The 26,306-nt window shown below is 34.8% G+C and overlaps 4 protein-coding genes and 1 non-coding gene across 7 annotated transcripts; 1 reads left to right on the top strand and 4 right to left on the bottom strand.

The window, feature by feature from the left end:
- Positions 1-2,527: 2,527 nt before the first annotated feature.
- Positions 2,528-4,363, bottom strand: LOC114169805 (protein ELC-like). Its single transcript, XM_028055119.1, has one exon. It carries the CDS (start codon positions 4,144-4,146, stop codon positions 2,911-2,913), a length of 1,236 nt encoding a protein of 411 aa, XP_027910920.1. The 5' UTR covers positions 4,147-4,363; the 3' UTR covers positions 2,528-2,910.
- A 1,185-nt stretch (positions 4,364-5,548) lies between these two features.
- Positions 5,549-8,217, bottom strand: LOC114168533 (ribosomal RNA small subunit methyltransferase NEP1). The gene is made up of 7 exons (XM_028053395.1): positions 7,770-8,217; positions 7,579-7,671; positions 7,291-7,435; positions 7,083-7,193; positions 6,831-6,913; positions 6,693-6,750; positions 5,549-5,853 (listed from the first exon to the last, which is right to left on the bottom strand). The coding sequence occupies exons 1-7, from the start codon at positions 8,115-8,117 to the stop codon at positions 5,774-5,776; spliced, it is 918 nt and encodes a 305-aa protein (XP_027909196.1). The 5' UTR covers positions 8,118-8,217; the 3' UTR covers positions 5,549-5,773.
- An 8,683-nt stretch (positions 8,218-16,900) lies between these two features.
- LOC114169824 (peptidyl-prolyl cis-trans isomerase 1-like) lies at positions 16,901-17,586 on the bottom strand. The gene has a single exon (XM_028055146.1). It carries the CDS (start codon positions 17,511-17,513, stop codon positions 16,995-16,997), a length of 519 nt encoding a protein of 172 aa, XP_027910947.1. The 5' UTR covers positions 17,514-17,586; the 3' UTR covers positions 16,901-16,994.
- A 2,898-nt stretch (positions 17,587-20,484) lies between these two features.
- LOC114170926 lies at positions 20,485-20,577 on the bottom strand. Its single transcript, XR_003601279.1, has one exon. It is a non-coding gene; the product is annotated as a small nucleolar RNA Z103 (small nucleolar RNA).
- Positions 20,578-21,616: 1,039 nt separating this feature from the next.
- LOC114169823 (putative pentatricopeptide repeat-containing protein At5g59900) lies at positions 21,617-25,754 on the top strand. 3 transcript variants are annotated; one of them, XM_028055142.1, is made up of 3 exons: positions 21,617-24,716; positions 24,813-24,934; positions 25,360-25,754. In XM_028055142.1, the coding sequence occupies exon 1, from the start codon at positions 21,781-21,783 to the stop codon at positions 24,481-24,483; it is 2,703 nt and encodes a 900-aa protein (XP_027910943.1). In that variant the 5' UTR covers positions 21,617-21,780; the 3' UTR covers positions 24,484-24,716; positions 24,813-24,934; positions 25,360-25,754. The 3 variants fall into 3 exon arrangements, with proteins under 3 accessions (XP_027910943.1, XP_027910944.1, XP_027910945.1); XM_028055143.1 differs by having other exon boundaries at positions 24,813-24,915; XM_028055144.1 differs by having other exon boundaries at positions 21,617-24,709.
- Positions 25,755-26,306: the final 552 nt, after the last annotated feature.

Genomic DNA, 26,306 nt, shown 5'->3' on the forward strand with positions numbered 1-26,306 from the left:
TAATTTGAAAAATTATTGGAAATAAAGAAAATCTTTAAGTCATCCGAGCACTTTCTTAGATTATGTCACTATATTTCAATTCGCAATCCCCTTTCCTTTTTATTTATTTTTTCATTTGCCTTTTTATTGATAATTAAAGTCATTAAACTTACATTTATTCGAAATTAAATAACAACTGATTATACCTCAGTTAATAAATTTGTTTATAGAAAGAATTCATTTAGTTGATGTTTGTCCTTTTTATTGTTAATATCAAATCAAATTTCAAGGAAACATATTTTAGAAAAAATACTTTTAAAAATAAAACTATTAGTATCAAATGATTTAATTATAATTCTTAATTATCGTGAATTATAAATTTATTAGTAAAAGAATAATATTATCTATATAACAAGGTTTATGTTTGTCTCTTTTACAAAGTTTATCACATGTTAAAATGAAGGAGAAAAACTGACGGAAAAAAATCATGTATAATATATAATATATAAGACATCTATTGATAACAATTTAAAAAAAAAAACTAAAACTTGCAACATTTTATTATTTTTATTAAACTTCAATTAAAAGTATAATGGTACAAAAAATTTGCTAAAAATATACACCAACATTCTTTATTTAGGAAGTCAGAAACTTTATGAACGAGCCAAGCATAAATTAGTAATTAAATAAATCGACTCACTTAAGTATTAAACCATTCAATTATATTATTAAATAATATTATAGTCCTTAAAAATAAAATAAAATAAATGTCAACTTTCATAATTACAAATAATAAACAAATATAAGAAAAATATAAGAAAACCAATGTTGGTAAATTATGAATTAATCCATCTTAAACTCATTTAACTCTATGTGACTCAAATCCGTTTATAAATTGGATTTTTTTCTAACCCTATCTAACTTAACTCAATTCCGTAGAGCTGATTCACCGATTTGAACCTAATGTAACACTCCTTTAACGCGAGTGTGCAAAGAAACAGTAAAACTCAAGTTTAGGATCATCATGTCAATTAATTGAATTCTTAAACACCAAAAAATACTATCCTATGTCCGATTATTTTGTCGAGCCCAGGATCAGAGAAATCAGGAAGCAGAACAAGAATCAATCAATCAACTCATAATTTATTTAGCAGTAAAGAAAAAAAAAATTCCAAGAACTGGAAACAATGTAAACAAGAAAAACAATTGTGATTCTATTAATGATGCCCCTCTCAAAAATATCGAATCACTTAAGTTCCAAATCAGCTGGATGCAGACAAAGGAGTGGCACTGCAATACGAAAAATGGAAATCTCGTAGAACGGCAAAGTTTACCTCTTTTTCTGTCCCCATTAGATGGGGAAATAACATTGTTTGGCCATGTCTACCAGCAAAACAATGCAAGGGTCTAGTGTTAGAGCAAGCCTGAAGGAGTTGACTCTCTATATCATATACACTGATGAACATTATCTATTCTCTGATCTTCAATCTAATTTGATGCAATTCAACAAATTACATACTTGAAACACAACTTGTCTATTTCACAAATTTACTGAATTACAAATTTTTGCAATTTGTATTTCTATTTTAAAGAATTTCACTCATAATTTTTTTAAAATATGATCAACGGTGAAAAGTGTATTGTTAGCACCTCTCAGAAAAAAAAAAGGAGAAAGAATTTAGGCGACCAACTTCACTTCATGAATTTTTTAGCAAGAAATTGTGCTTAAATAAGTAATAATCCTGAGATCACTGATTCATACACATATTTTAGACCCCATAAATGGAATCATGATATACATCTGTGCCAAGTTCTGTAAGCATTGATCCATTGATCCAGCATCAATAAAATCCAACTAACAACAGGAATAAATGACCAAACTAACAATCCTGATAATATTTCAGAACTAAACAAAGCAAGTTTCACTCTTCTTGAAATTGTCTGAACTTGGAAAGCGTGTGTATGTTCATTGAACTCCAACGCAGCAGATATTTACATTCCTCTGCCCTATAAAATAACCAAATACACTACAGAACTGTACATGCACACAGTTGATTCACAAACATCAATCACGTGTTCTAATAAAATTGTTTCACAGGAACATATTTGAAAGAGAAAAATGAAATGACTATAAAAACTTATGATACATAGCAATCTACAGTCAAATGAAAATATGAAAACTCTATAAACAGCACCAGAATCATGCGTTCTAGTGTGCAGCGTAAAAACCCAATACTACCAGCATTGCTTGCACAGAGGATTAGTTTAAAAAAGAAACTGAAACACTATACTGCCAGCTTAAACCACATCTAATTCCAAATTAGCATCATCGTTATGTTGGTCCAAGCCGATGGGTATAGGAATGACAATTCTAACTAGACCTTGTGGGTATTCGCCAAATTCAAAGAAGCCCCGAGGAATTATTGACGGTCATAAGACATGAACTGAAGTGTACAGTTCTTCTCAAACAATTCGCATCAAACAATTTTTCTCTCAAACAAAGCATAAAAAGTGTCTTCATATTTAACTATTGACATGCGCCAGAACGAAAGCAATCGAAGCACAAAAAAGTATATATCAATGGTAATATACCCATTGTTCTAAAATACAAGGTGGAACAAATCTATGATTCATAAGCATGTACACTCCTAAACAATAAAATTATACATAAAAAGATTGAGCAGACAATCCCTCAAACCAAAATTTCAAGAAAATCGTATTATTAAGACTGTATAAGAACGATGGTTCAGCCTCTGGTTAACAATTTCAAGTTGTTGAAGGCTGTAACTATAAGGGTGACCAATTCATGCTATCGACTACAAGCACAGACTCAAAGGGAAGCAACAAATAGCAATCTATAGTTCTGTACTCACAATGGCAGATCTCAGCGTCTGAATCACCAACAAAGAAAGTCATAAAACGCTTCAAGTGTCAGCTACCATAATGGTGATTCCGAGCAGCCATATTGGCAACCTGAGCCTGCAACTGGGCCGCTCTAACTTTCGCCGTGGTGGCCCGGTGAAAGAACTGTTCCCTGGATAGCGCCCTCACACTCCTCAAATACTGATCAAACGGCAGAGCTCCCACTTGAAGAGACTTATCCAACGCATAAAGAGTGTCCTCGATAGCCAAATCAGCGGCAGTGCAGTCAAGCATCTGCTTGGAGAGTACATCCGCACACTCAAAAGCATCCTCAGGATTGTCCAAACCGCCCAGTTTCTTCCCCTGGTTATCCCTCAACCACCCCTCCAAAACATCAGTGTTCATCAACACAATCTGCAACTGTTGCTCCAGAGCCTCCATCTCCTCCTGCATCTCCTTCAACCCCTTGTTGAGAGTCTCCTCCCGCTGCTTTAACACGCCCTGCAAACTAAACAGCCCCTCCATCTCACCCTCCCTGGTCTTCCTCAACGCGGAAACGTCCCCATGAACCATCTCCACAAGCTTGTTAATCGCGTTCCGCTTGAAAACCTCAGAGGGATCCTCAGTGGCCTGAACCCTGGAAGCGGGAGCAGGGTAAGGGGAAGGAGGGTATGGCCTAGAGGGGGGTTGAGCGTGGGGGTAGCCAGATGAAGAAGAAGTGGAAGAAGATAAATTGGAGGAAGAGTTTCCGAAACTGGGATGGGGGTGAGGGTGAGGGTGAGGATTTGGATTAGGGTTGGGGTTGGGGTTGGGATTAGGGTTAGGGTTAGGTCTGCGCTGGGAATAGAGGGGAGGGTCACGACCGAAGTGGAGGCTGAGATTGAGAACGAGATCGACAAGGTTGGAACTAGGGTAGGTCCAATTCTGCAAGTAAGGGACGGAAACCAAACCAGAAGGGTTAACGTGAGGGTGGGGGCGTTTGATGATCATGTCGCGCGTGGGATTGACGTAGACGCAGGGCGGGTGGCGGGGGTAGGACTCCATGAGCCAGATGACGACGGGGATGTTGTAGGTGACGCCTTGGAACGTCATGGGGATGGTGCCGTCGGCCTGGAGGAGGTTGACGGAACGACCGTCGTTGTGCGTAAAGGCTGCCGTTTTGGGCTCGAGCGAAGGGAAGGCGGCGGTGAGCGCCACCAGGTGCTGGCGGATGAGCCACTTGGTGTCCTCGGAGTAAGGGACGGCGGAGGGGCCGCGCTGAGAGAGAACGGAGTTGAGGAACTGCGTCATCGCCGGTTGGACCATGCCGATTCCGATTCCGATTGGGGTTGGGAAGATGAAGCAGCTGAGGCTTATGTCAATCAGCTATCACTCTCAGATTGCTTTCTTCCTTCGTAAGGCTATTCCTTCATAACTTTCACGCATTTCAATTTTCTCTCCCATCTCCAAACGCGTCACTGTTTATACTTTTCTTCTTTTCCTCTTCCGCTTCAGCTTCTACGAAAACGCCCTTTCCTTTTCTTTTTTTTTTAACTTCTTTTCATCGATCAAAAATCACAACAGGAATCACTTTTGATGTAATTAATTCCTTATGATCAAACTCAATCAATTTTTACTGCACATCACGTTTTATTATTTAATAACAACGTAAAAGTCAAACATATTTGTACATTAAACTTAATTATCCACTTAGTCTTGTATATACTTACCTATATACTATTTTTCTTAATAATAAAAAAAACAGTGCTTATTCTTAATGTGCGTAAATTTTGCTCCAAGGTTTAAATTCTCATTTTCAGAATATTTATGAATTAACGCAAAAATTACAGAATGGATGAAACTAAAAAAAAAATAATGGAGTGGAACACATTATATTGCTATGTGGTGATCTTTTTAAACTTTTTTATATTTATCCTAAATATTAGCTTTTGTATTTTGCCTCACTTCCCTACGTATGCATTTGCTCCAATCATATTTGAATTTCATTCCATTTTTTACTTTTATGGTTTACCAAGAATCACCATGGTGACGTTTTTTGGAATAACTAATCTGAGAACTTATCAACAGATATTGAAATGCCCATTTACAACATGATCACCCTGAAGCCAAGTATGGAGCTAAACAAAGAATTTTCACTGCTAAACAAAGTGATGCAGATACATTGATGTTTCTTCATTCTGTCTACAGGCTTTACCTTTACTGTTCAGATGAATAAAAAAGAAGTTTCAGTGTTTAGTCTCACGTTTCTATACATGAAAACACTTCAAAAGAGAACTTAGAAATAATTATCTTATATATGAATCATCTTAAAGTTCAGATTTACTTTTGATCTGAAATTTAACTTTTTATGGAATAATTTGTTTCTCAAATTACAAGAGTAGGGTAACATTTTAAAAAAATTTAAAGTTATGTAAATCATGTTGACTAAACTTCATAAGAAATAAATTATATGACAGTCTAAAACAATTTACTCTTCCCATCCAAAATTTTCTGCAGCTATACAGTCTCTGAAAGAATTTTAGTTAACTAATGGTTTTAATTTTCAATAAACGTGAAACTTTTAAGATGATTATATGAAAATTATATCTGTCTGATAAAGATGATATATTCACTAAAAAGGTAAAAATATATACGAAAGAGTAAGAGCAAGATCAGCCGTAAGAGAATAACTTGGAACCAGGAAAAAGTGACTCCCAAACCACGTATCTCAGAGCAAATAAGCAACATCGAAATCTAGCTCTGTTAAGAAAGCTTCCTCTAGCAAAATAATACATTAAACATTTAATTCAAATACAGTAGTGAAACATCGATCTGGTCCTAAAAATACCTCAGGAAAAAATAACTTATATTGTATTTCCTATATGTCTGCTAAGACAAGACCCTACCCTGATATTACATAAATTGACTGTGGAACTCGAATTAGTAAATCGTTTCACAAAATCTTCCACTTTCTCTCAAGGGCACCAGTAATCCTTGTAATACAATAAGCAGCACTTAGAGGGTACCCAGAAACTGCAATCAGGAAACACACTATGATGTAAGAAATAAGAATATCCTGACTGATACATGTTAAATAATCATGCGAGGTAGCATTCTGCATATTTATTATATACTACAAGTTTTGACAACAAATTGTAACAGTAAATGGAAATAATCAGTAGGGTGTCTCGGCCAGGAGGCTTTTACTCAGCTTAACAACAACTTCTACCATTCAAATTCAGTTCGATTTAAGCATGAGCTCTGATAATTCGAACGACACTAAGTTGGCTTCAAAGAGAACACCCTATTTTAAACAGACTAGTCATTTATAGCATAAGTTAGCTTCCAACAATGGAAACTGAATTTCACCGATTCCAAACACACTTAGAATTCTGCATAAAATGCAAAAGACGAACCAAAGTGGGAGACTGCACTAACAGGCTGAGCAGATCCATATATTTGTGTTTGCCGGTATTATCAAAGCTAAGCTAGTATGGTTCAACAGTGAGATTTTGTTCACAAACCTGCATTTAGTAGTTAAAGTGCTTTGCATAAAACAGTTTCCTTTTTACGCATTATGGAGATCAGGTGGCGTGACCAATTATATTTTAACAAAATTTCATGAAACACTTCAATCATTGTTTAGAAATTTGAACTAACAAATATCAACAAAATTAAAAATAAAAATCTATCAGGTCCCAAAAACAAATACAAAGTTTACACACAAAGGGACCCGACCATCAGCAAACACTTATCAAACAAAGACACGATAAAAGAAAACCAATGAAGCCAAAACCCAAGTGTCACCACGGGAATATGTAAATAATTACTAAGATGATAGTAGATAAAAAAATATGTATGGATAATCTTACTTGCTATGTAATCTTCTGTATAATCTGTCTCAACCTTCCCATGGGCCATTGCTCCTACCTGAAATTAGAATATATTAACTGCTAAGCATCCACAGAAAAAATAAACAAAGAAATTGAAAGTTGAACTGGTAAAAGTACCACAAAAACAAGGTCCATATTGCTGGGAATCTTTGATACATAATCATCCATATCTACAAGCTTGTCTGAACTATATGATAGACCTGAAATTCAACAGAGACTATCACTTTTACTATTTTGAATTATATTGATAAAAGAATTTATCAGAAAAGAAAAGTTAAAACACAGATTTTAACATTAAAGAGTTGGAATCCTCCAGCAGTTCAAAAAACAAACAAGTAAACACAAGCAACAATCAAGAACAAAACAAACCTATTTTTCGTGAGTTGACAGGCAAATACTGTGTCACTGGATTTTTTATTGTTCGGAGGAGTTTCTCGCGCTTGCCAGCAGCAGATATGCTCAGCTTTTGAAGCAGTTCCACTGCAGGGTAGTAAAAGTTTAGAAGAAACATGATGAAAGCTCATTACTTTTTCCTCCCAGAAAGTGAGGCCTAGGAAATAAAATAGCAAAGACTTACACATAACACCAGCAAAACGTTTGAATGTTCTAGGAATTCGAACAAACGGCTTAACCTCGATAAGAACACCTTTCTCCGTTTTGATATAAACATTTTTCAATCTTCCAGCTTTATTCAATGGGCTATCCAGAATAGATAAAAGAGACTGAAAAAATAAAAACAAAAACACGTATAATTACAAAAAAGAATGGATCATTTTAACAGCATAACCTCAATCAAGTCATTTCAAATGCAAAATTCATACTAAGGAGTAATGAGTATGATGATGTATTTGGAAAAAAACTTTACTTGATGAGTAATGTCCGGCCTATAATCTCCAGGATTCTTGTTGTTTTTGCGAAGAAAATTGGCATGGTCATCAGAGTTCAAAAGCTGATATGTCTACAGTGCCACGAAAACAAAGGAAAGACAAAGAATTGAATGAAAGTTCAAAGTAAAAAGAAAAGGAGAATGAGAAATAGAAGAGTAGGAAGTAGAACCTTGCCGACTTTGGCGACTTCAAGAGAAGCTCTTTCCAGAATGAATATGACATTAGGTTTGGTACTTTCTTTCTCACTAGGAGCAATTGGGATACCACTCAATTCATCCTCTTCTGTTGGCACAGATTCTGGTTGTGGTGATGGTTCTTTGCTCTCTTCGGCGGCAACAACTTTCACTTCATCTTCTTCTGTTGGTGCAGATTCTGGTTGTGGTGGTGATGATGGTTCTTTGCTCTCTTTGGCGACAACAACTTTCTTTGGTGGCGGTTGTGGGTGTTCTTCTTCTGAGTTCTGTTTGGATTGGGAGTGCTTGCGCTTCTTCCCCTTCACACCGAAAGGTCGTGTCATTGCCTCAGCCTGAAACAAACTCCAACTCTCCAAACACTGATAACACTTCCTAGGGTTCTGCTTTTTCTGGAGGCCCTTTTATGTGAGCTTATAATATGGTACACCCAAAACCTTGGTATAATGAAGGTTTGATGAAAACCTAGCCTTTGGATATATAAATGATATGATTATAGATTTTTTCTTTATCTGTCCACACTAAGTATTTAAAGAAATTATGATGTTTCGTTATGTCCTTTATGATGAGATTATTTCATTTATTTAAAATAAACATTTTTTAAATTGGTACACATAATTTTCCACTATTTTCCATTTATAAAACAATAATATGATAATTTATCAATTTCAAATATTACACAAATGCTAATTAACTCAAAAGTACATATATTATAATATTGTGTACAATATTTTATAAAACTTAGAAAATATTATAATGGATTATATAATCAATCTATTATATGTCAAAGAATATTACATTTTACAAGATTTTGGAAATTATATGGTATCAAAAAAAATTTAACATTATATTTGGTTATTTGTAATTTATATAAAAATTTATAATTTATAATTCATATTTATTTTAAATATTCGCTTCATCCCGTTCTCATATCCACCTTATACTCATTCATCCCGTTTAATATACTTTGCTAACCTAACCAATTCAAAAGTATAAATATATAACATTTTTAAAATTTTTACTTTTATAAAAAAATTTATTCTTTCGTCACACAATTAATCATTTTTATTTTTTTAATATATATTTGTTGTTTATTTTTATCATGTAAAATATTATTTTTGATGATTTTTTATATAATTATTTTTATTTTTTAACTAATTTCACAAGTGTAATTTTATCAACGCAATTGTGTAAAGACATTTTTTGTACTATAATATAATAATTTAATGTTATTGTCATTAATCTTATTTATCATCATCCAACATATATTTAAATTTAAAAGATAAAATATATGTGATAAATTTCAATTATTAGTTTAATTTTTGTTCTTTGCGTGATTTCTTTTAATGGTTTATTATAACTTTTGTTAGTGCATTAGAAAAATTAATTAGAATATATAGAAAGATTTTGAAGAAACATTTGAAACACCGTCAAACTTGATACCTTTTTTATAATATTTGAAAAATACTTTTTAATTTTATCAATTTTGTTTCATTAATATTTACCAGCACAATAAATATTTTGGTTTTGAGTAAATTTATGTGATACTTTAATTTTAAATGTATATAATTATAATTTATTTTTAAATGTTTGATATTAAAAACACAATAATACATCATTTTGGTATTGAATATTTGATAATATCATGTTTTTTTTGTCATAATTTTTTATTTTTTATAAAAAAATAATAGGTTAATTATGTTTTGTAGGTTTTGAACTTTGACGCAAAATTGAAATTTTTTCATTTATCATATTTCAATATATTTGGATCCCTAAACTTTAAATATTAATAAATATAACTATTTTAACACAATTACATTATTTTGTTTAAATGTATTAAATCCGATTTTTATCTGACATTGAAATGAGAACGTGTGTCAAATAATATAAACAATTAAAATGCTAATATGAAACGCGTGTGGAATTTATTTCTCAGGACACCCATTCCGAATTTTTTATTTTTAATATTATGAATGACTATTTTAAAAGGTAATTTTAAATACGGAAACACCTTCCAAAATATAAAAAGGAAATTCAAAACAAGTGTTGCGAAACATATTTAAGGATCCAAAAATACCTCCTAGAATACTAATTTTTTGAAATCTTCTTATATTGCGAATTAGGGTGTACCAAATTATAAAAAAAATTATGGAATAAGTGTTTCAGAATGTATTTTCGAATCCAAAATTATGATCCAGACCACTTAATCTCAAATTTTATTTTTATATTCTGAACTAACTATTTTAGAACATATTTATGGATTTATAAATACCTTCCAGAACATTTAATCCGAAAAATATTAGAAAGAGAGAGGTGTAGAGGTTTTTATTATATTGTTAATGAGGAATAATTCAAGATCACAACTTTTAGGGGGTACATAAAGAAAAAAAATGAGATGCAAGAAGTAGCTTAGTGGAGGTAGATTGAGCGGGAGTCCAACCATCAAAACAACGAAGAGTTACCGCTCTAGAAAGTAATTTATTTGTGTACCTCCATATATTTATGTACTTGTATAAAAATAATATGAGTGATCTTAGAGCAGTAAGAAGAAGTTCAAAAACATGAAAATATGGAAGAAGCAGTCATTGTGGGGCGACAAAAGGTCATCACCAGACACCATAGCTTTTTCTAAGAGTTTCAAATATCTAAAATTACCTTTTATCTTTTTTGCAAAATTTACTTTCTTGCACAAAAACTATAGATTTATTATTTAGTTTAAAGCATTTATTAATTGTGTGATTATTTGGTATTACAAGAGTCTTGTGAAAAATGATATCCTGGACTTACCAGTTATTACTTGCGCGATCTGGTACGTTTGTCATAGTCAACAGAGCACCGACAAGTTTTTGGACTCATCGATTACACAAACAATATTCTCAAAATCATCGATTAACAACCTCGAGATTTTCTCGACCACTCGGTAAGTGGACAGCGTCTCTCCATTCCTTTCGAGTTTATTACCACGGTCTCAACACAAGAGACATACTTGACAACCTCTTCGACTTCTTTCATCCTCATACTTTCGAGCTCGTCTATGAGATGTTGAAGCCATCTCCGCTTCACAAGATTATCCCCTTTGTATGCATTATCGAAAATATCTCACATTTGTTTTGAAGATTTAGCATTTGGTATATTCTCAAAGTCAAACTCATCAACAACTCGATACAACACGTACAAAGTTGTTTTGTCCTTTTCCCGCGTTGCTCTAAATGTAGAAAGTTGGACAATCGTATGTTCTTCAATATTCTCTAGTTCATGGTGTCCATTTTTGACCACATCTCATACTTTTTAGGAACCAAGTAATAGGATTTTCATCTATAGACTCTAATTATCATAGTTAACGCCTTTTGATAATTTTTGCAAGGATATGTTGTTAATTAAGTTGGTCATCTCGATCAAACTCTCAAACACTCTCTCTATAACACTCAAACACTCAGACTCTCAAACTTTGATATCAACTTGTTTACAACAAAATTTCTAGAATGAATAAATACTTTGAATATTATAACTTATTGTATTTCTCAATGAACATTATATAGTTTATTCATAGGTATGCATTCAGTATAATCGCTACCTGGACTATAATTAAAGAACCCTACATGTCAGAATCATTTCAAGTAGATGCATTCTTGCATGTTTTTCTAAGACGCCACTAAAATATAACTCCTAACATTTAATTTGACCAAACATTTTATGTGACCGAAGTGGCTTTCCTTCAACATCTTCTGGTTTGTGGGAGGACTCTCGCACCCGCAAATTGGTGCTCTCATTTCTCTTCAAATAACTCATTCACTCGAACCAACCAAACACGAAGAAGCTTACTCGCTCTTTGTCGCGCTCGTAAATAAATCACTCCAAGCAAGCATAAATGATTTTAAGGGTCTATAACGTCACAATCCCTCTATAAGAGAGGAGAAAAAGAAAAGGAAACACGGCACTGTTAGAATTAATTGACGAATTAATTCTATTAGTGACTCATTTGAAATATTATGATGGGTCCAATTGTGATTTAATAAAATATAAAGACTTATTGGTTATTATTATGGGAAGTGATAATAAAATAAAGATAAAATAAAAACCAACTTGATGGACGTTGGTTTATAAAAAGGAATTGGGGTTCTGTCTCTGGTCATAAGGTTCTTTTTCACTGTAACCCATCAAGAACGTGTGAGAAGAGAAAGAAAGGCAAAGAGATAGATTGAGAAACGGTGGTTGAAGAGCACACAAGATTATAAATTTGAAGAACGCATATTCACAGGATCTCTCATGGATCAAGGTTAGTGCTCTATTATGATTTATCGTGTGAGAATTATAAATCTTAAAGATCCTTAATTAAGTTTTACATGTGGTATCAGAGCCTATGTTGTAGGATTTATGATTCTCCTTTTATGATGTTTGTTTCCAATTTTTTTTTTTTATAAACCCTAATTAAAGTTTGAAGGGTTATTTAAGTTTTCCGCTGCTTTAGAATTGAATGTGAATGGCATGGTTGGAAACGAGAATTGATTCTCGCTTGGAATTGTATGTGATGGTGATTTTATTCTTTTGTCATTGAATAAAAGAAAAGAAAAGAAAAAACTGTTGCATGAACGTGAATAATGTGTGAATGCATGAGCCTTCAAATTTGGAGTGAAAATTGTTACGTGAGTGAACGTGTGAAAATTGGAAGTTTTCCAATTTCATAAATTTCATAATGTGTGAACCGTGTATTAGTGGTTTTGTTAAATTATGTTTATTTATTTATTAAGATTAAAGTGTAATATTTTTTATTGGTTTATGTTACCAATAAAATAAATATTAATTATTTTATTTATATAAATAATTAATAATTTTATTTTAATTTGCAATAATATTTATGTTTGTTATTGTTAAATTAAAATTAATAAAGATGCTATATAAAGTTTATAGCAATTAAATGAGTATTTATTTATTTGAAATTAAGTATGATAAATTTTGTTAGTCACCAAAGTGGCCAAAATTTTAATGTTTATATAATTTCAAATTATTAATGTTTTTTATTTTAATTACCCATAGTATGGATGCTAAATTATGAATAATTAAATTTATGGGTTAATTAAAATTCATTAATTATAAGACATTTAAGGATCGCCCAAAGGTTGATTAATTGTTCTCATAATTAATGAACATGATTGTAGATAATTTTGTATGCGTCACTAGTTTTATTTATATACCCAAAGGTAGTAGGTGATTCTAGTTGATGCATATTTTAATTATCAATAATGTTATAATATGATTAGCATCATTATGCTTATGTTTGTGTATTAGTGGATCTCCCAAAGGAGAACATTAGTATGCATAGAATGATTGTTTATATCTGAATCTGTTTTTACGTTTAGTTTTATGACTCAAAGCATTAATGTTAGGCATGTGTTAATTGCAGTCTCTGTTCCGGTATCTTTACACGCGCTTGCTTCGTCTGTTCCAGTCTTTAATGGGTTGAATTTCCCTGACTGGAGTGAGCAAGTCCAATTTCACTTAGGTGTGTTGGATCTTGATCTAGCTCTTCTAGTTGAAAAGCCGGCTGCTATCACGGATGCTAGTAGCAATGAAGAGAAAGTCCATTACAAAGCTTGGACAAGATCAAATAGACTTAGCTTAATGTTTATGAGAATGAGCATAGCAAGTAATATAAAGTCAGCTCTTCCCAAAACTGATGACGCAAAAGAATTTATGAAATTTGTGGAAGAGCGCTCCCAAACTGCTGATAAGTCTCTCGCTGGGACACTGATGAGTACGTTGACCACTATGAAGTTTGACGGTTCGCGTACTATGCATGAGCATGTGATCGAGATGACAAATATCGCAGCAAGACTTAAGTCTTTAGGAATGGCAGTGGATGAAGGTTTTCTCGTGCAGTTCATTCTGAACTCATTACCGTCTGAGTATGGTCCGTTCCAGATGAACTATAACACCATGAAAGACAAATGGAATGTGCATGAATTGCACAGTATGCTAGTTCAGGAGGAGACCCGACTGAAGAACTTAGGAAGCCACTCTATTCAGTATGTGAAGAATCAAGGAGCTGTTGGAAAGAAAGTTGCTAAGAAACATGGAAAGGGTAAAGGACCACTGAAGATTGACGAGTCCTCAACCAAAATCCAGAAGAAAAATGACAAATGTCATTTCTGCGGGAAGTCTGGACATTTCCAGAAGGACTGCATAAAGCGTAAGGCTTGGTTCGAAAAGAAAGGTGAGCATAATGCTTATGTATGTTTTGAATCAAACTTAACTGAAGTTCCCCATAATACGTGGTGGATTGATTCTGGATGTACGACTCATGTTTCTAATGTGATGCAGGGATTTCTTACAACCAGAACCATAAACCCAAATGAGAAGTTTGTCTTCATGGGCAATAAAGAGAAAGTTCCAGTGGAAGTGGTCGGGACTTATCGTCTAATCCTCGACACTGGATATCACTTAGACCTTATGGATACTTTTTATGTACCTAGTATCACTAGGAATTTAATTTCTTTGTCTAAGCTTGATATTGTTGGATATTCTTTTAAGTTTGGGAATGGTTGTTTCAGTTTGTTTAAGCGTACTTTTATGATTGGATCTGGTACACTTTATGATGGTTTATATAAATTGAATTTGGATAATTTATATGCTGAAACTCTTATGACTGTGCATCACAATGTTGGCACTAAACGTAGTTTAGTGGATGAACGATCTGCTTTCTTGTGGCATAAACGTTTGGGACATATTTCCAAAGAAAGAATGCAAAGATTAGTAAAGAATGAAATTCTTCCGGATTTAGATTTTACTGATCTGAATGTGTGTGTGGATTGTATTAAAGGCAAACAAACTAAACACACAAAGAAAGGAGCCACGAGAAGCACTCAGCTTCTTGAAATCATACACACCGATATATGTGGTCCGTTTGATGTAAATTCTTTCAATAAAGAGAAGTATTTCATCACCTTTATTGATGATTTTTCGCGTTATGGACGTGTCTATCTACTGCATGAGAAATCTCAGTCAGTAAATGCCTTGGAGGTTTATATAAATGAAGTGGAAAGGCAATTAGACAGAAAGGTGAAAATCGTAAGGTCTGATAAAGGTGGTGAGTATTATGGAAGATATGATGAAAGTGGACAACACCCTGGTCCGTTCGCTAAGTTCGTTGAGAAACGTGGTATTTGTGCTCAATACACAATGCCAGACACACCACAACAAAATGGTGTATCAGAAAGGCATAATCGAACCTTAATGGATATGGTTAGGAGTATGTTAAGTAATTCATGTTTACCTGTATCATTGTGGATGTATGCTTTAAAGACTGCCATGTATTTGTTGAACAGGGTTCCTAGTAAAGCTGTTCAAAAGACTCCTTTTGAGTTATGGACGAATAGGAAACCCAGTTTGAGACACCTGCATGTTTGGGGTTGTCAGGCAGAAGTAAGAATATACAATCCGCAAGAAAAGAAACTAGATGAAAGAACAATCAGTGGATTTTTCATTGGTTATCCAGAAAAATCAAAGGGGTACATGTTTTACTGTCCTACCCATAGTACTAGAATCGTTGAAACTGGAAATGCTCGGTTCATTGAAAATGGCGAAATCAGTGGGAGTGAAGCTTCACGAAATGTGGAGATTAAGGAAGTTAGAGTACAAGTTCCTATAACTAGTACTTCTTTATCAAGAGTTGTTCCACATGTTGTAGAAACTCACAACAATCAAGAAGAACAACAAATTAATGATCCCGAGGTTAACAATGAACCAATAGTAGAACAACCACAAGAAATAGTATTAAGAAGATCTCACAGAGATAGAAAGTCTGCTATTTCGAATGATTATGTGGTTTATCTACAAGAGTCAGAAAATGACTTAAGTATTGATAATGATCCAATTTCTTTTTCAGAAGCCATTAATGGTGATAATTCTGATAAGTGGTTAGATGCCATGAAAGATGAGCTTAAATCAATGGCACATAATGACGTATGGAACCTTGTGGAATTGCCAGAAGGATGCAAGAGAGTTGGGTGTAAATGGGTCTTTAAGACTAAGCGTGACTCTCAAGGCAATATTGAACGTTACAAGGCCCGTTTTGTTGCCAAAGGTTTTACTCAGAAAGATGACATTGACTATAAGGAAACATTTTCGCCTGTTTCTAAGAAAGATTCTTTTAGAATTATCATGGCATTAGTAGCTCATTATGATCTTGAGTTGCATCAAATGGATGTTAAAACTGCTTTTCTGAATGGGAATTTAGAAGAGGATGTCTATATGGACCAACCGGTGGGGTTCGCTGAAGAAGGAAAGGAGCACATGGTATGTAAACTTAAGAGATCGATATATGGACTTAAACAAGCTTCTCGGCAATGGTATCTTAAGTTCAATGATACTATTGTGTCCTTTGGATTTAAGGAAAACACCGTTGATCGGTGTATATATCTGAAGGTCAGTGGGAGTAAGTTTATATTTCTGATTCTGTATGTTGATGATATCTTGCTTGCGACGAATGATCTTGGTCTATTAAGTGAGACTAAGAGGTTTCTCTCTAATAATTTTGAAATGAAAGATATGGGTGAGGCATACTATGTGATTGGAATAGAAATATTTCGTGATAGATCACAAGGACTGTTAGGTTTGTCTCAGAATGCATATATTAATAAAGTTTTAGAGAGATTCAGAATGGATAAATGTTCAGCATCTCCTGTTCCAATACAGAAAGGAGACAAGTTTAGTCTCATGCAATGTCCAAAGAATGATTTGGAACGGAAACAGATGGAAAATATCCCTTATGCATCTGTTGTTGGGAGTTTGATGTATGCTCAAACCTGTACGAGGCCAGATATTAGCTTTGCAGTTGGTATGCTTGGTAGATACCAAAGTAATCCAGGTCTGGAGCATTGGAAAGCTGCAAAGAAAGTTTTAAGATACCTACAAGGAACAAAAAATCACATGCTTACTTATAGAAAATCTGATCACCTTGAGGTGATAGGTTATACAGATTCAGACTTTGCCGGCTGTGTGGATACAAGAAAGTCTACATTTGGTTATGTGTATCTTTTAGCCGGAGGAGCGATTTCATGGAAAAGTGCGAAGCAGTCTGTCATTGCTGCATCCACCATGGAAGCTGAATTTGTGGCATGCTTTGAGGCCACAGTTCAGGCTAATTGGTTGCGGAACTTTATTTCAGGACTTGGAGTAATCGATAGTATTTCCAAGCCGCTGAGAATTTATTGTGATAATTCTGCACCAGTCTTCTTTTCTAAAAACGACAAGTATTCTAACACCACGTGCTTGTCGTCGATCTCCTTCAGCACGTTCAGTCCCTCAACGACCTGTCCGAACACCACGTGCTTGTCGTCGAGCCACTCCGTCTTCGTTGTGCAGATGAAGAACTGAGATCCGTTGGTTCCGGGACCGGCGTTCGCCATGGTGAGAATGCCGGGACCGGTGTGCTTCTTCACAAAGTTCTCGTCGGCGAACCTGGCACCATAGATCGATTCGCCGCCTGTGCCGTTTCCGGCGGTGAAGTCGCCGCCCTGGCACATGAAGTTCGGGATCACACGGTGGAAGATCGAGCCTTTGTAGTGGAGCGGCTTGCCTCTCCGACCGACTCCCTTCTCACCGGTGCAGAGGGCGCGGAAGTTCTCGGCGGTGCGAGGAGTGGTGTCGGCGAAGAGCTCAAACACGATTCTGCCGGCGGGTTGGCCGCCGATGGTTATGTCGAAGAAGACTCTAGGATTCGGCATAGTTGGAGAGACGGGAAATGAGAATCACAGTGTAGTAACAGAAGATGGATTAATGTTTCAGTTTCCGTTAAGAATGACGAGAGAGATATTTATAGTGTAGCGTTTGATGGGACACGTGGCTGGGTTTTAGTGAAGTGGATTAACTACGGTTGACTTTGGAGTTGGCTTATCTTTCTTTTAAATACGTATAACTTATAACAGTAAATTTAAGTTTTTATTATGATTTTTTTCTCCTACTTTATATATCTAATAGTTACATATTCCTTCTTCATGTCTTAAAAGTACTTTTTTAACAATGCTTCATATATATTCTTTAATTGCGCCTTTTAACATACTCGAGGTGATGACACGGTTTATATTTAACAAATATATATTAATTGTGTATTTAACTGAACTTTTAAATTAAAATAATTGAAATTATAATTATTATACCAAAATTGAGGTATAATACTTATTTGAATCAGTAATTTTAATTTATGTTTTAAACTAAAAAATATTTAATTTGTGTTTATTTGAAATTTAAAACTATGTTTTTTAGAAAGAAAGAAAAAAAAAGGTTGACAATATAGTATATACGTTGCGTGAGAATTTAGATTATTTTATTTCGTGGAGATAGCGTGAGAATTAGGTGATATAAAAACAATGGTGCGAATGAATGTGGACAACAAGAATTTATCAAGGGACGGACATTTTTCTCTGTCACTTCCACGCTGTTACACTTTTGCACCATAAAAAAGCGTATCAATTTTTTTATCATATTATTTTAATATACATTTTTGGCATTAGTTAAATTTTTTTTTAAATATAAACCGCTTTTCAAAGAATGTGTTCCATAAGCTAATTTATTTGATGGATGAATTTGGTGGGATAAATTAGGGAATGGATGATGTTAGCATGTGGTGACTTTTAGGAGGGTATGAAGATGAATTTGTGAGATACTCAAAGTTAAGAGAATTTAAGAGTTTACATTGTTTTTTTATTATTATATCTTTTTTACGTGTTATTCATTTTCATGTTGCTTTTCTTGCTTTTTCCTTTTGTTTTGAGACGTAGTAAATATTCGTTTGGTTAGAACTAAGGTGAGTTTGACCTCGTAAAAATAATACTTTGAGTTAGAGTCAAAGATAAAGTGAGTCATTTTGGGTTGCTTCAGACCAAAAGTCAAGACCGATCGCCTGGGTCAGGCGGAGTGCAGACACGAACTAGCTTGTGACGAGGGTAGACCCTGGTCGACTTAGCTTAAAGGTAGACACGGACCAACTTGGGCTGAGGGCAAACACGAATCGGCTCGGGCTGACAAAAGACACAAGTCGGCCCAGACTACACTGACGGATGAAATTGGTTCATCTATGTTTGTAAGGTGTATTTTTATGGTTCATCTTTTGGTGATTCCCTTTGGTGAAGTTTTGAGGCTGCTTTGGCCAATGGCTCCACCAATTGGTATGTATTTTAAAATCATTCCTCTATGTTAGAGAAGTTGTAAAGTGATAGTTGAAGGTGTGGTGGATGACATTTGCATTGGTTTGTAGTGTGGTCAGGACACTTGGTGAACCTGGTTCGAGGTGTTGGTGTGTGTTTATTAGTGGAACATGAAGTTATTTGATCTGTGTAGGTAAGACTCTTTTATCCTTTTATGGTTCATATCTAAATGTTGATGACTCTTGCTAACAAATTTAACAAATTTATAGTTTTAAGGAATTTAACAAATTTTGTCTCAATATAAAAGATTTAGATTCGATAATGATTTGAATTTTATTTTGTGTAAGTTACGGATGATTTTAGAGTTTCATGTAATAGTCTTTATGTTTGTTCAAGGTAATTTAGATGAAAAAGAGCTACAAGTGTCATATTTGGTTGATAAAGATATAGTTAAACATTTACTGCATGATGTGGACATGAAAAAGTTTTTTCTATACAAGAATATGTACCATTTTTCAAGAAAGGAACTTATTTTTTCTCAATACCAGATATGACGAATACTAGGTGCGTTACAAAATTAACTCTAGAAAAGATTTATAGATGAATTATGATTTTGAAAGAAAGAAAATGATTTTGACATTTTTTAAAAACAATCATGAGATATGTTTTCAATAATAAAATATTATATTCACATAATAATAATAATAACAATAAATATAAATAAGATTTTAAATAAAATAATAAATATATTTCATTGTTTAGTAAATATGTAGAACAGTAGAGGGGTTACAGCTGCCGAATAATGGCGCCTTCTCCCTGCACCTCCAAGACTTCTTCTGTACCCCCAAAAAAGACCGTTATACCCTCATTTATAAGAGTGGGTGAAATTCGTTGGGACCCAGTAAATCTCATTTACTGCATCACCAACCTCATGCACCCCCAAAACTTAACTCTCTTCGTTTCGTCGTTCTTGATTCCAATTGCTCTCATTCTCTTCTCCATGGTCCCTTTCTGTCCATTCATAAAAAAGTTTGCAAATTGTTTTAGGAAACGGATTACAGAATCCGTTTCATACACTGTGAAACGGATTCTGTAATCCGTTTCATAAAAAAATTTGCAAACTTTTTTATGAAACGGATTACAGAATCCGTTTCACAGTGTATGAAACGGATTCTGTAATCCGTTTCCTAAAAAAATTTGCAAATAACCATGAATTTCAGAATCCGTTTCTAAAAAAAAAATAAAAAAAAATAGGAAACGGATTACACAATCCGTTTCCAAAAAAAAAAAAAACCAAACGGATTTCACAATCCGTTTTAAAAAAAAAAAATAAATAAATAAAAGGAAACGGATTACACAATCCGTTTCCAAAAAAAACACCTGTTTATTGTTATCTGCAGAATAACCTTTAGAACAGATGGGAATATCCAAATACGTAATATCCCCTTCAGCAATTCTCCAACTTCATTTCGCGAGAATTTACAATTAAAAAGGTACTCACAAATCCCTAATAAACATATAGGACAGAAGATCAAATTGAAAATATGCAAAGATGGATCAGATTTATTGGCTTGGTTTCTCAAAAGAGAAAAATCGCACAGTATGTTCAGCTTCGATCATCTGGGGAAATAATCATCACGTCCATCTTGCAATGCAATTTTAGTATTAAAATTTTTCAGTAGTTAACCATAAATTTAAACAGAAATTGTATAATTCATTGAGCATAAGTGTTTGAAGACAACTTCTACCCTTCTAAAACAAATAGGAATAAAAATTCAACACTCAGCTCATGAATAATGCAAATAAAAAAAAGGCAAATGCACTTCTAAAGCATATATGAATTATACCAAACGGATTTCACAATACGGTTTTAAAAAAAAAAAAAAAAAATAGGAAACGGATTACACAATCCATTTCCAAAAAAAAAAAAAAAACCAAACGGATTTCACAATCCGTTTTTAAAAAAAAAAAATAAATAAAAGGAAACGGATTACACAATCCGTTTCCTGAAAAAAAAAAAAAAAAAAGAGGGAGGACGTGGGTGGGTGCTGTGTTGTGTGTGTGGGAGAAGAGAGAGAAGGGGGAGAAGAGGGAAGACGTGTGGATGCTGTGTTGTGTGTGGGAGAAGAGAGAGAAGAGGGAGAAGAGGTGTGCAAGGGGCAGGGGGTGCAGAGGAGGGAATCTGCATTTGGGGTGCAGTGCGGTAAATCACAGGGTATTTGGGGGTGCAGTGCAGTAAAAAATAATAACTCATTTTTTAACCATGGACAAAGACGGAATTAAGATAAGTTTTGGGGGTACAGGAGAAATCATTGGAGGTGCAGGGAGAAGCCCCCCGAATAATTGTATCCACGGAAGCGGGCCGAGCGGGAGCCCAGTCCATCAAAACAACAAAGAGGCTATGGCCCTAGTAAGGCATCTTCTTTCTGTAACTCCACATATTTCTTTCTGCACTTCATATGAAAGAAATTTGATTTTCTTATTTTTGAATTGTATGATTTCATAAATAAAAGACATAATAATAGTAATAATAATTAGTAAAAAACAATACCAGTTGGAAGTGTTTACAGAATTTTAGTCCATTTTTTCTAAAATGGTTCAATTTTTAGGGTCCCAATAATAAAAAAAAAAAATTCAAAACTTGAAACTATTTAAGTTGGTTTTCATGACTGAACTGAGATTCTTTTGCCTCGTATTTACCTATCAAACATCTAGTGTGCACACTTAGTAGCTCTTTGACACATGCGATCTTTATTTTCGTTCCCAAATTACTTCGAAAAATTGAAGCAATTTTCTTTCGACTGAGCTGTAACAAATCTGGTGCTGGTGGGTTGGGTGGCGGTGGCGAATGAAGCTCCGAGTTGTTGGCGCGGCGCTCCCCGCCGCAGCCACCACCACCCCCTGTCTCCACAGACTCTTTTCCGCGTCCAAATTAGACGACGAAAGCGATGGTCGTTTTGTGTCACTCCTTTGCGACATCGTTCGAGGAAAGCAGAGTTGGAAGGTGGCTTTGAACGATGCTTCAATTTCATCGGCATTGAGGCCCCATCATGTGGAACAAGTCTTGATCAACACCTTGGACGATTCCAAGTTAGCTTTGAGGTTCTTCAATTTTCTGGGTCTGCACAAAAACATGAACCACTCCACAGCCTCCTTCGCCATCTTGGTCCACGCACTTGTTCACTCCAGGCTCTTCTGGCCCGCTAATTCCCTCTTGCACACCCTTCTCCTTCGCGGGTCCCACCCAAACTACGTTTTTTCACACTTTCTACACTCTTATAAGCTATGTAAGCTTCCGTCCACTCTGGGTTTCGATTTGCTGGTTCAGAGTTACGTGCTAAGTTCACGAGTTTTTGATGCTGTGGTCGTGGTGAAACTCATGCTTGCCAATGCTTTGTTGCCCGAGGTTAGAACATTGAGCTCCCTCTTGAACGGGCTTTTGAGAGTTAGAAAATTTATAACGGTTTGCGAATTGTTTGATGAGTCTGTGAATGCGGGTGTTCGACCTGATCCTTATACTTGTTCCGCTGTGGTTCGGAGTCTCTGTGAATTGAAAGATTTTGTTAGAGCTAAGGAGAAGATTCTGTGGATGGAATCTAATGGGTTTGATTTAAGTATTGTAACTTATAATGTCTTGATTCATGGGCTGTGCAAGGGTGACAGAGTTTGGGAAGCTGTTGAGGTTAAAAGATCATTGAGGGCGAAGGGTTTGAAAGCTGATGTTGTTACATACTGTACACTAGTGCTTGGTTTTTGTAGGGTGCAACAATTTGAGGCTGGAGTTCAGCTTATGGATGATATGGTTCAATTGGGGCTTGCTCCATCCGAAGCTGCCGTGTCAGGTTTAGTAGATGGATTGAGAAAGCAGGGAAAGATTGATGATGCTTATGAGTTGGTAGTTAAGTTAGGGAGGTCTGGTTTTGTGCCGAATTTGTTTGTTTATAATGCATTGATCAATTCTTTGTCCAAAGGTGGAGATTTGGATAAGGCAGAGTTGCTTTATAATAAAATGAGTTTGATGACCTTGCATCCCAATGGTATCACTTATTCCATTCTTATTGATTCCTTCTGCAGAAGGGGGAGGTTGGATGTTGCAAGATCTTATTTTGATAGAATGATAGAAGATGGTATAAGAGAAACTGTATATGCCTACAACTCTTTGATAAATGGCCAATGCAAGTTTGGGGATTTGAGTGCAGCCGAGTCTCTGTTTGCTGAGATGAACCATAAAGGGGTGGAGCCAACTGCTACAACTTTTACGTCATTGATCAGTGGTTATTGCAAAAACCTACAACTACTAAAAGCATTTGAGTTATATAATGAGATGATTGACAAAAGAATTACTCCAAACATTTATACTTTCACAGCACTTATTTCCGGGCTTTGCAGCACAAATAAGATGGCTGAAGCATCCAAACTTTTTTATGAGTTGGCTGAAAGGAAAATCAAGCCAACTGAGGTGACATATAATGTGTTGATTGAAGGGTATTGTAGGGATAACAACATTGATAAAGCCTTTGAATTGTTTGAAGACATGCTTCAAAAGGGCCTTGTTCCTGACACGTATACCTATAGACCTCTTATCAGTGGCCTTTGCTCTACTGGTAGGGTTTCTGAAGCTAGAGATTTTATTGATGTTCTCCACAAGCAGAAAGTAAAGTTAAATGAGATGTGCTATAGTGCACTTCTACATGGTTATTGCCAGGAAGGAAGATTGATGGAGGCACTGAGTGCTTCTTGTGAAATGATTGAAAGAGGAATCAACATGGATCTGGTTTGCCATGCTGTTCTTATTGACGGTGCTCTAAAGCAGCCAGACAGGAAAACATTTTTTGATCTCTTAAAAAATATGCATGATCAAGGATTGAGACCTGATAATGTAATATATACAAGTATGATAGATGCATACAGCAAAGAAGGATCTCTGAAGAAAGCTTTTGAATGCTGGGATTTGATGGTTACTGAGGAATGCTTCCCTAATGTCGTGACTTATACTGCTTTGATGAATGGTTTATGCAAAGCAGGAGAAATGGACAGAGCAGGTATTCTTTTTAAAAAGATGCAGGCTGCAAATGTCCCTCCCAATTCAATCACGTATGGCTGTTTTCTTGACAATCTTACGAAGGAGGGATATATGAAGGAAGCTATAGGGCTTCACAATGCAATGCTTAAAGGGCTTTTAGCTAACACTGTAACATATAACATTATTATCCGGGGCTTCTGCAGACTTGGTAGATTTCATGAAGCCACTGAAGTTCTTTCCGAAATGAGTGAAAATGGTATTTTCCCTGACTGTGTTACCTATTCAACATTAATTTATGAGTATTGCAGAAATGGCAATGTAGGGTCAGCTGTTAAATTATGGGATACCATGTTAAAGAAAGGTCTCAAACCAGATTTGGTTGCATATAACTCGCTAATATATGGCTGTTGTGTTAATGGAGAGCTCGACAAGGCATTTGAATTGCGTGATGATATGTTGAGGAGAGGGATGAAGCCAAGACAAAATTTACGAGAATTGCAGAAGGGTGAATATAACAGCCCCAGCTAAGTTGTGGTATAACACGCACATAACAAAGGCTTAAAACCCGTATTATGGTTGTTGCAGTAATGTTTAGCTCAGAGAAGGGTGAAGCAGGGCAAAATATGTAGAATCTGCTGAGGCTGAGTTATCTGGAAACGGGTTTGGTGCTTGAAGCAAGTGGTTTCGAAAGCCTAGAAACGTTGAATTGATAAGTAATCTCAGTGAGGTGTCGTACCCAAATCAGAAGAGCCAGGTCAAAGGTTAATATTTGCAAAGTTGAACAAATGTTTTATATTAGTATTAATGATAATTCACCAAATATCATATATAAATTATGTACTATTTTTTTTCTGTAGATGACAAAGTGGAACCTTCCAGACGTGAATAAGAGCATTACCAAAAGGAAAAGTGTAGAGAAGAACTGGTTAAAAGATTGAAACTACTTGCAAGGCCTATTTTGTATGTAGGAAATGTTTGTGTAGGTCACTGCTGTTTTCAATTTACTTGCATCTTGAAGATACTATAATACTCTAATGCTAAGAAGTTACATTTGTTGTCATGATTGGTGATTACACATAGTGCTGCTAAAGTATAGACTACTGCTTCTGAAGCAATTGATACAAATTTTGGTTAGCGTTGAACATGAAAACTGCAAAATTTGTACAGCTGCATGCACAGTAGTTAGTGTTTTACAGAACTTTTTATGGAGTTTTCTATTACTTTAAGAGGAAAAGTTGTCACTTTGTGTACATAAATGCTTAAAATAAAAGCAACTTTTTACCGATGAACAAAAGTCCAAAAGAAGAAGCCTATAACTCAGACTCATTTTCCGCATAATATTACATATTAACACAGCATTTTATTTTATGTAGTCAATAACCATTTTTTATTTTGTTATTGCAGTTAAGTGATGTTTGGGCCAGCTACGTTATGATTGATCACCTCTCCAGTCTGGCTTTAGACAAATCATTCATTAAATCAATTGGATATCTTGAAGCCGGCATCAAGCAATTGGTGTGGTGAAGATTCAAATCTATGATTTGTGCTACCACCACTGCACAACTTGTTCATCCACCACTAAACATGCTCCTATTTGTTTAGTCACCACCAGGGTTCAACTTTCAATCCCATGAAAATCTGTTTTCGCATCCATTGAAAAGTAGGACCGTGTTTAAGGCCTGTGAATAAATATTTTTCTTTTAGCATCCTGTTAATTCTTTTATCATCTTTTATTCGTTTGTTTTTTTTGCATTTCTAAAATCTCATTGGAATGAATGAATAGGAGGTTACCCAAGAAATCTGTGAGATGCAAGAATAAAAACTCCATAAATAAGCTTGCTCTAACCTGGTTCAATGGTTGGCTTGGATTAAATGGTTCATCATTGCAGAAATAAAAAGTTAGTAACAGAAATTATACTGGAGAAAATGTAATATAATTAATTAGTGGCAGAAAAACAAAAAAAAAAAGTATAATTGATGAATTACATGGCGAATGTCACACCATCTCAAGATAAAATTATTATATTATTTCTCGTGTATAATAAAAGTGTCCACTTTGACTTGTTTGAAGTTTTGTACACTTCCCCAATTTTGTATGGCCCTTCATCCTCTCAACACCAAAGGTTCTTCTTTCAAGCATTAAGCTTCAGGTGAAGTAAAAGAGAAGGCAGAAAGAAAAGCTTCTTGATTCCCTGAGGAAACCATCTTTTATTGAGGGTTTTTTAGGACCAATAGATTCTGGAACTTACAATAAACTTGAATCATGTTAAGTGTTGACTTTGTGCAGCAAATAGATATATTTCGGATAAAGTTTGGTCTGCCATTTTTGTTTGCATCTTTTGTTTGGACTT

Source organism: Vigna unguiculata, chromosome 11 (genome assembly GCF_004118075.2).
Source record: "Vigna unguiculata cultivar IT97K-499-35 chromosome 11, ASM411807v1, whole genome shotgun sequence".
Lineage (NCBI taxonomy): Eukaryota > Viridiplantae > Streptophyta > Magnoliopsida > Fabales > Fabaceae > Vigna > Vigna unguiculata.

Bases quoted from the DNA above. Each gene is read 5' to 3' on its own strand.
- LOC114169805 (XM_028055119.1), bottom strand. From the start codon at position 4,146: ATGGTCCAACCGGCGATGACGCAGTTCCTCAACTCCGTTCTCTCTCAG.
- LOC114168533 (XM_028053395.1), bottom strand. From the start codon at position 8,117: ATGACACGACCTTTCGGTGTGAAGGGGAAGAAGCGCAAGCACTCCCAA. The intron at 6,914-7,082 runs GTTTGTTTTGTT...GTTGAATTTCAG, and splicing joins TGTCAACTCACGAAAAATAG to GTCTATCATATAGTTCAGAC. The intron at 6,751-6,830 runs GTACTTTTACCA...TTCTAATTTCAG, and splicing joins ATATGGACCTTGTTTTTGTG to GTAGGAGCAATGGCCCATGG.
- LOC114169824 (XM_028055146.1), bottom strand. From the start codon at position 17,513: ATGCCGAATCCTAGAGTCTTCTTCGACATAACCATCGGCGGCCAACCC.
- LOC114169823 (XM_028055142.1), top strand. From the start codon at position 21,781: ATGAAGCTCCGAGTTGTTGGCGCGGCGCTCCCCGCCGCAGCCACCACC.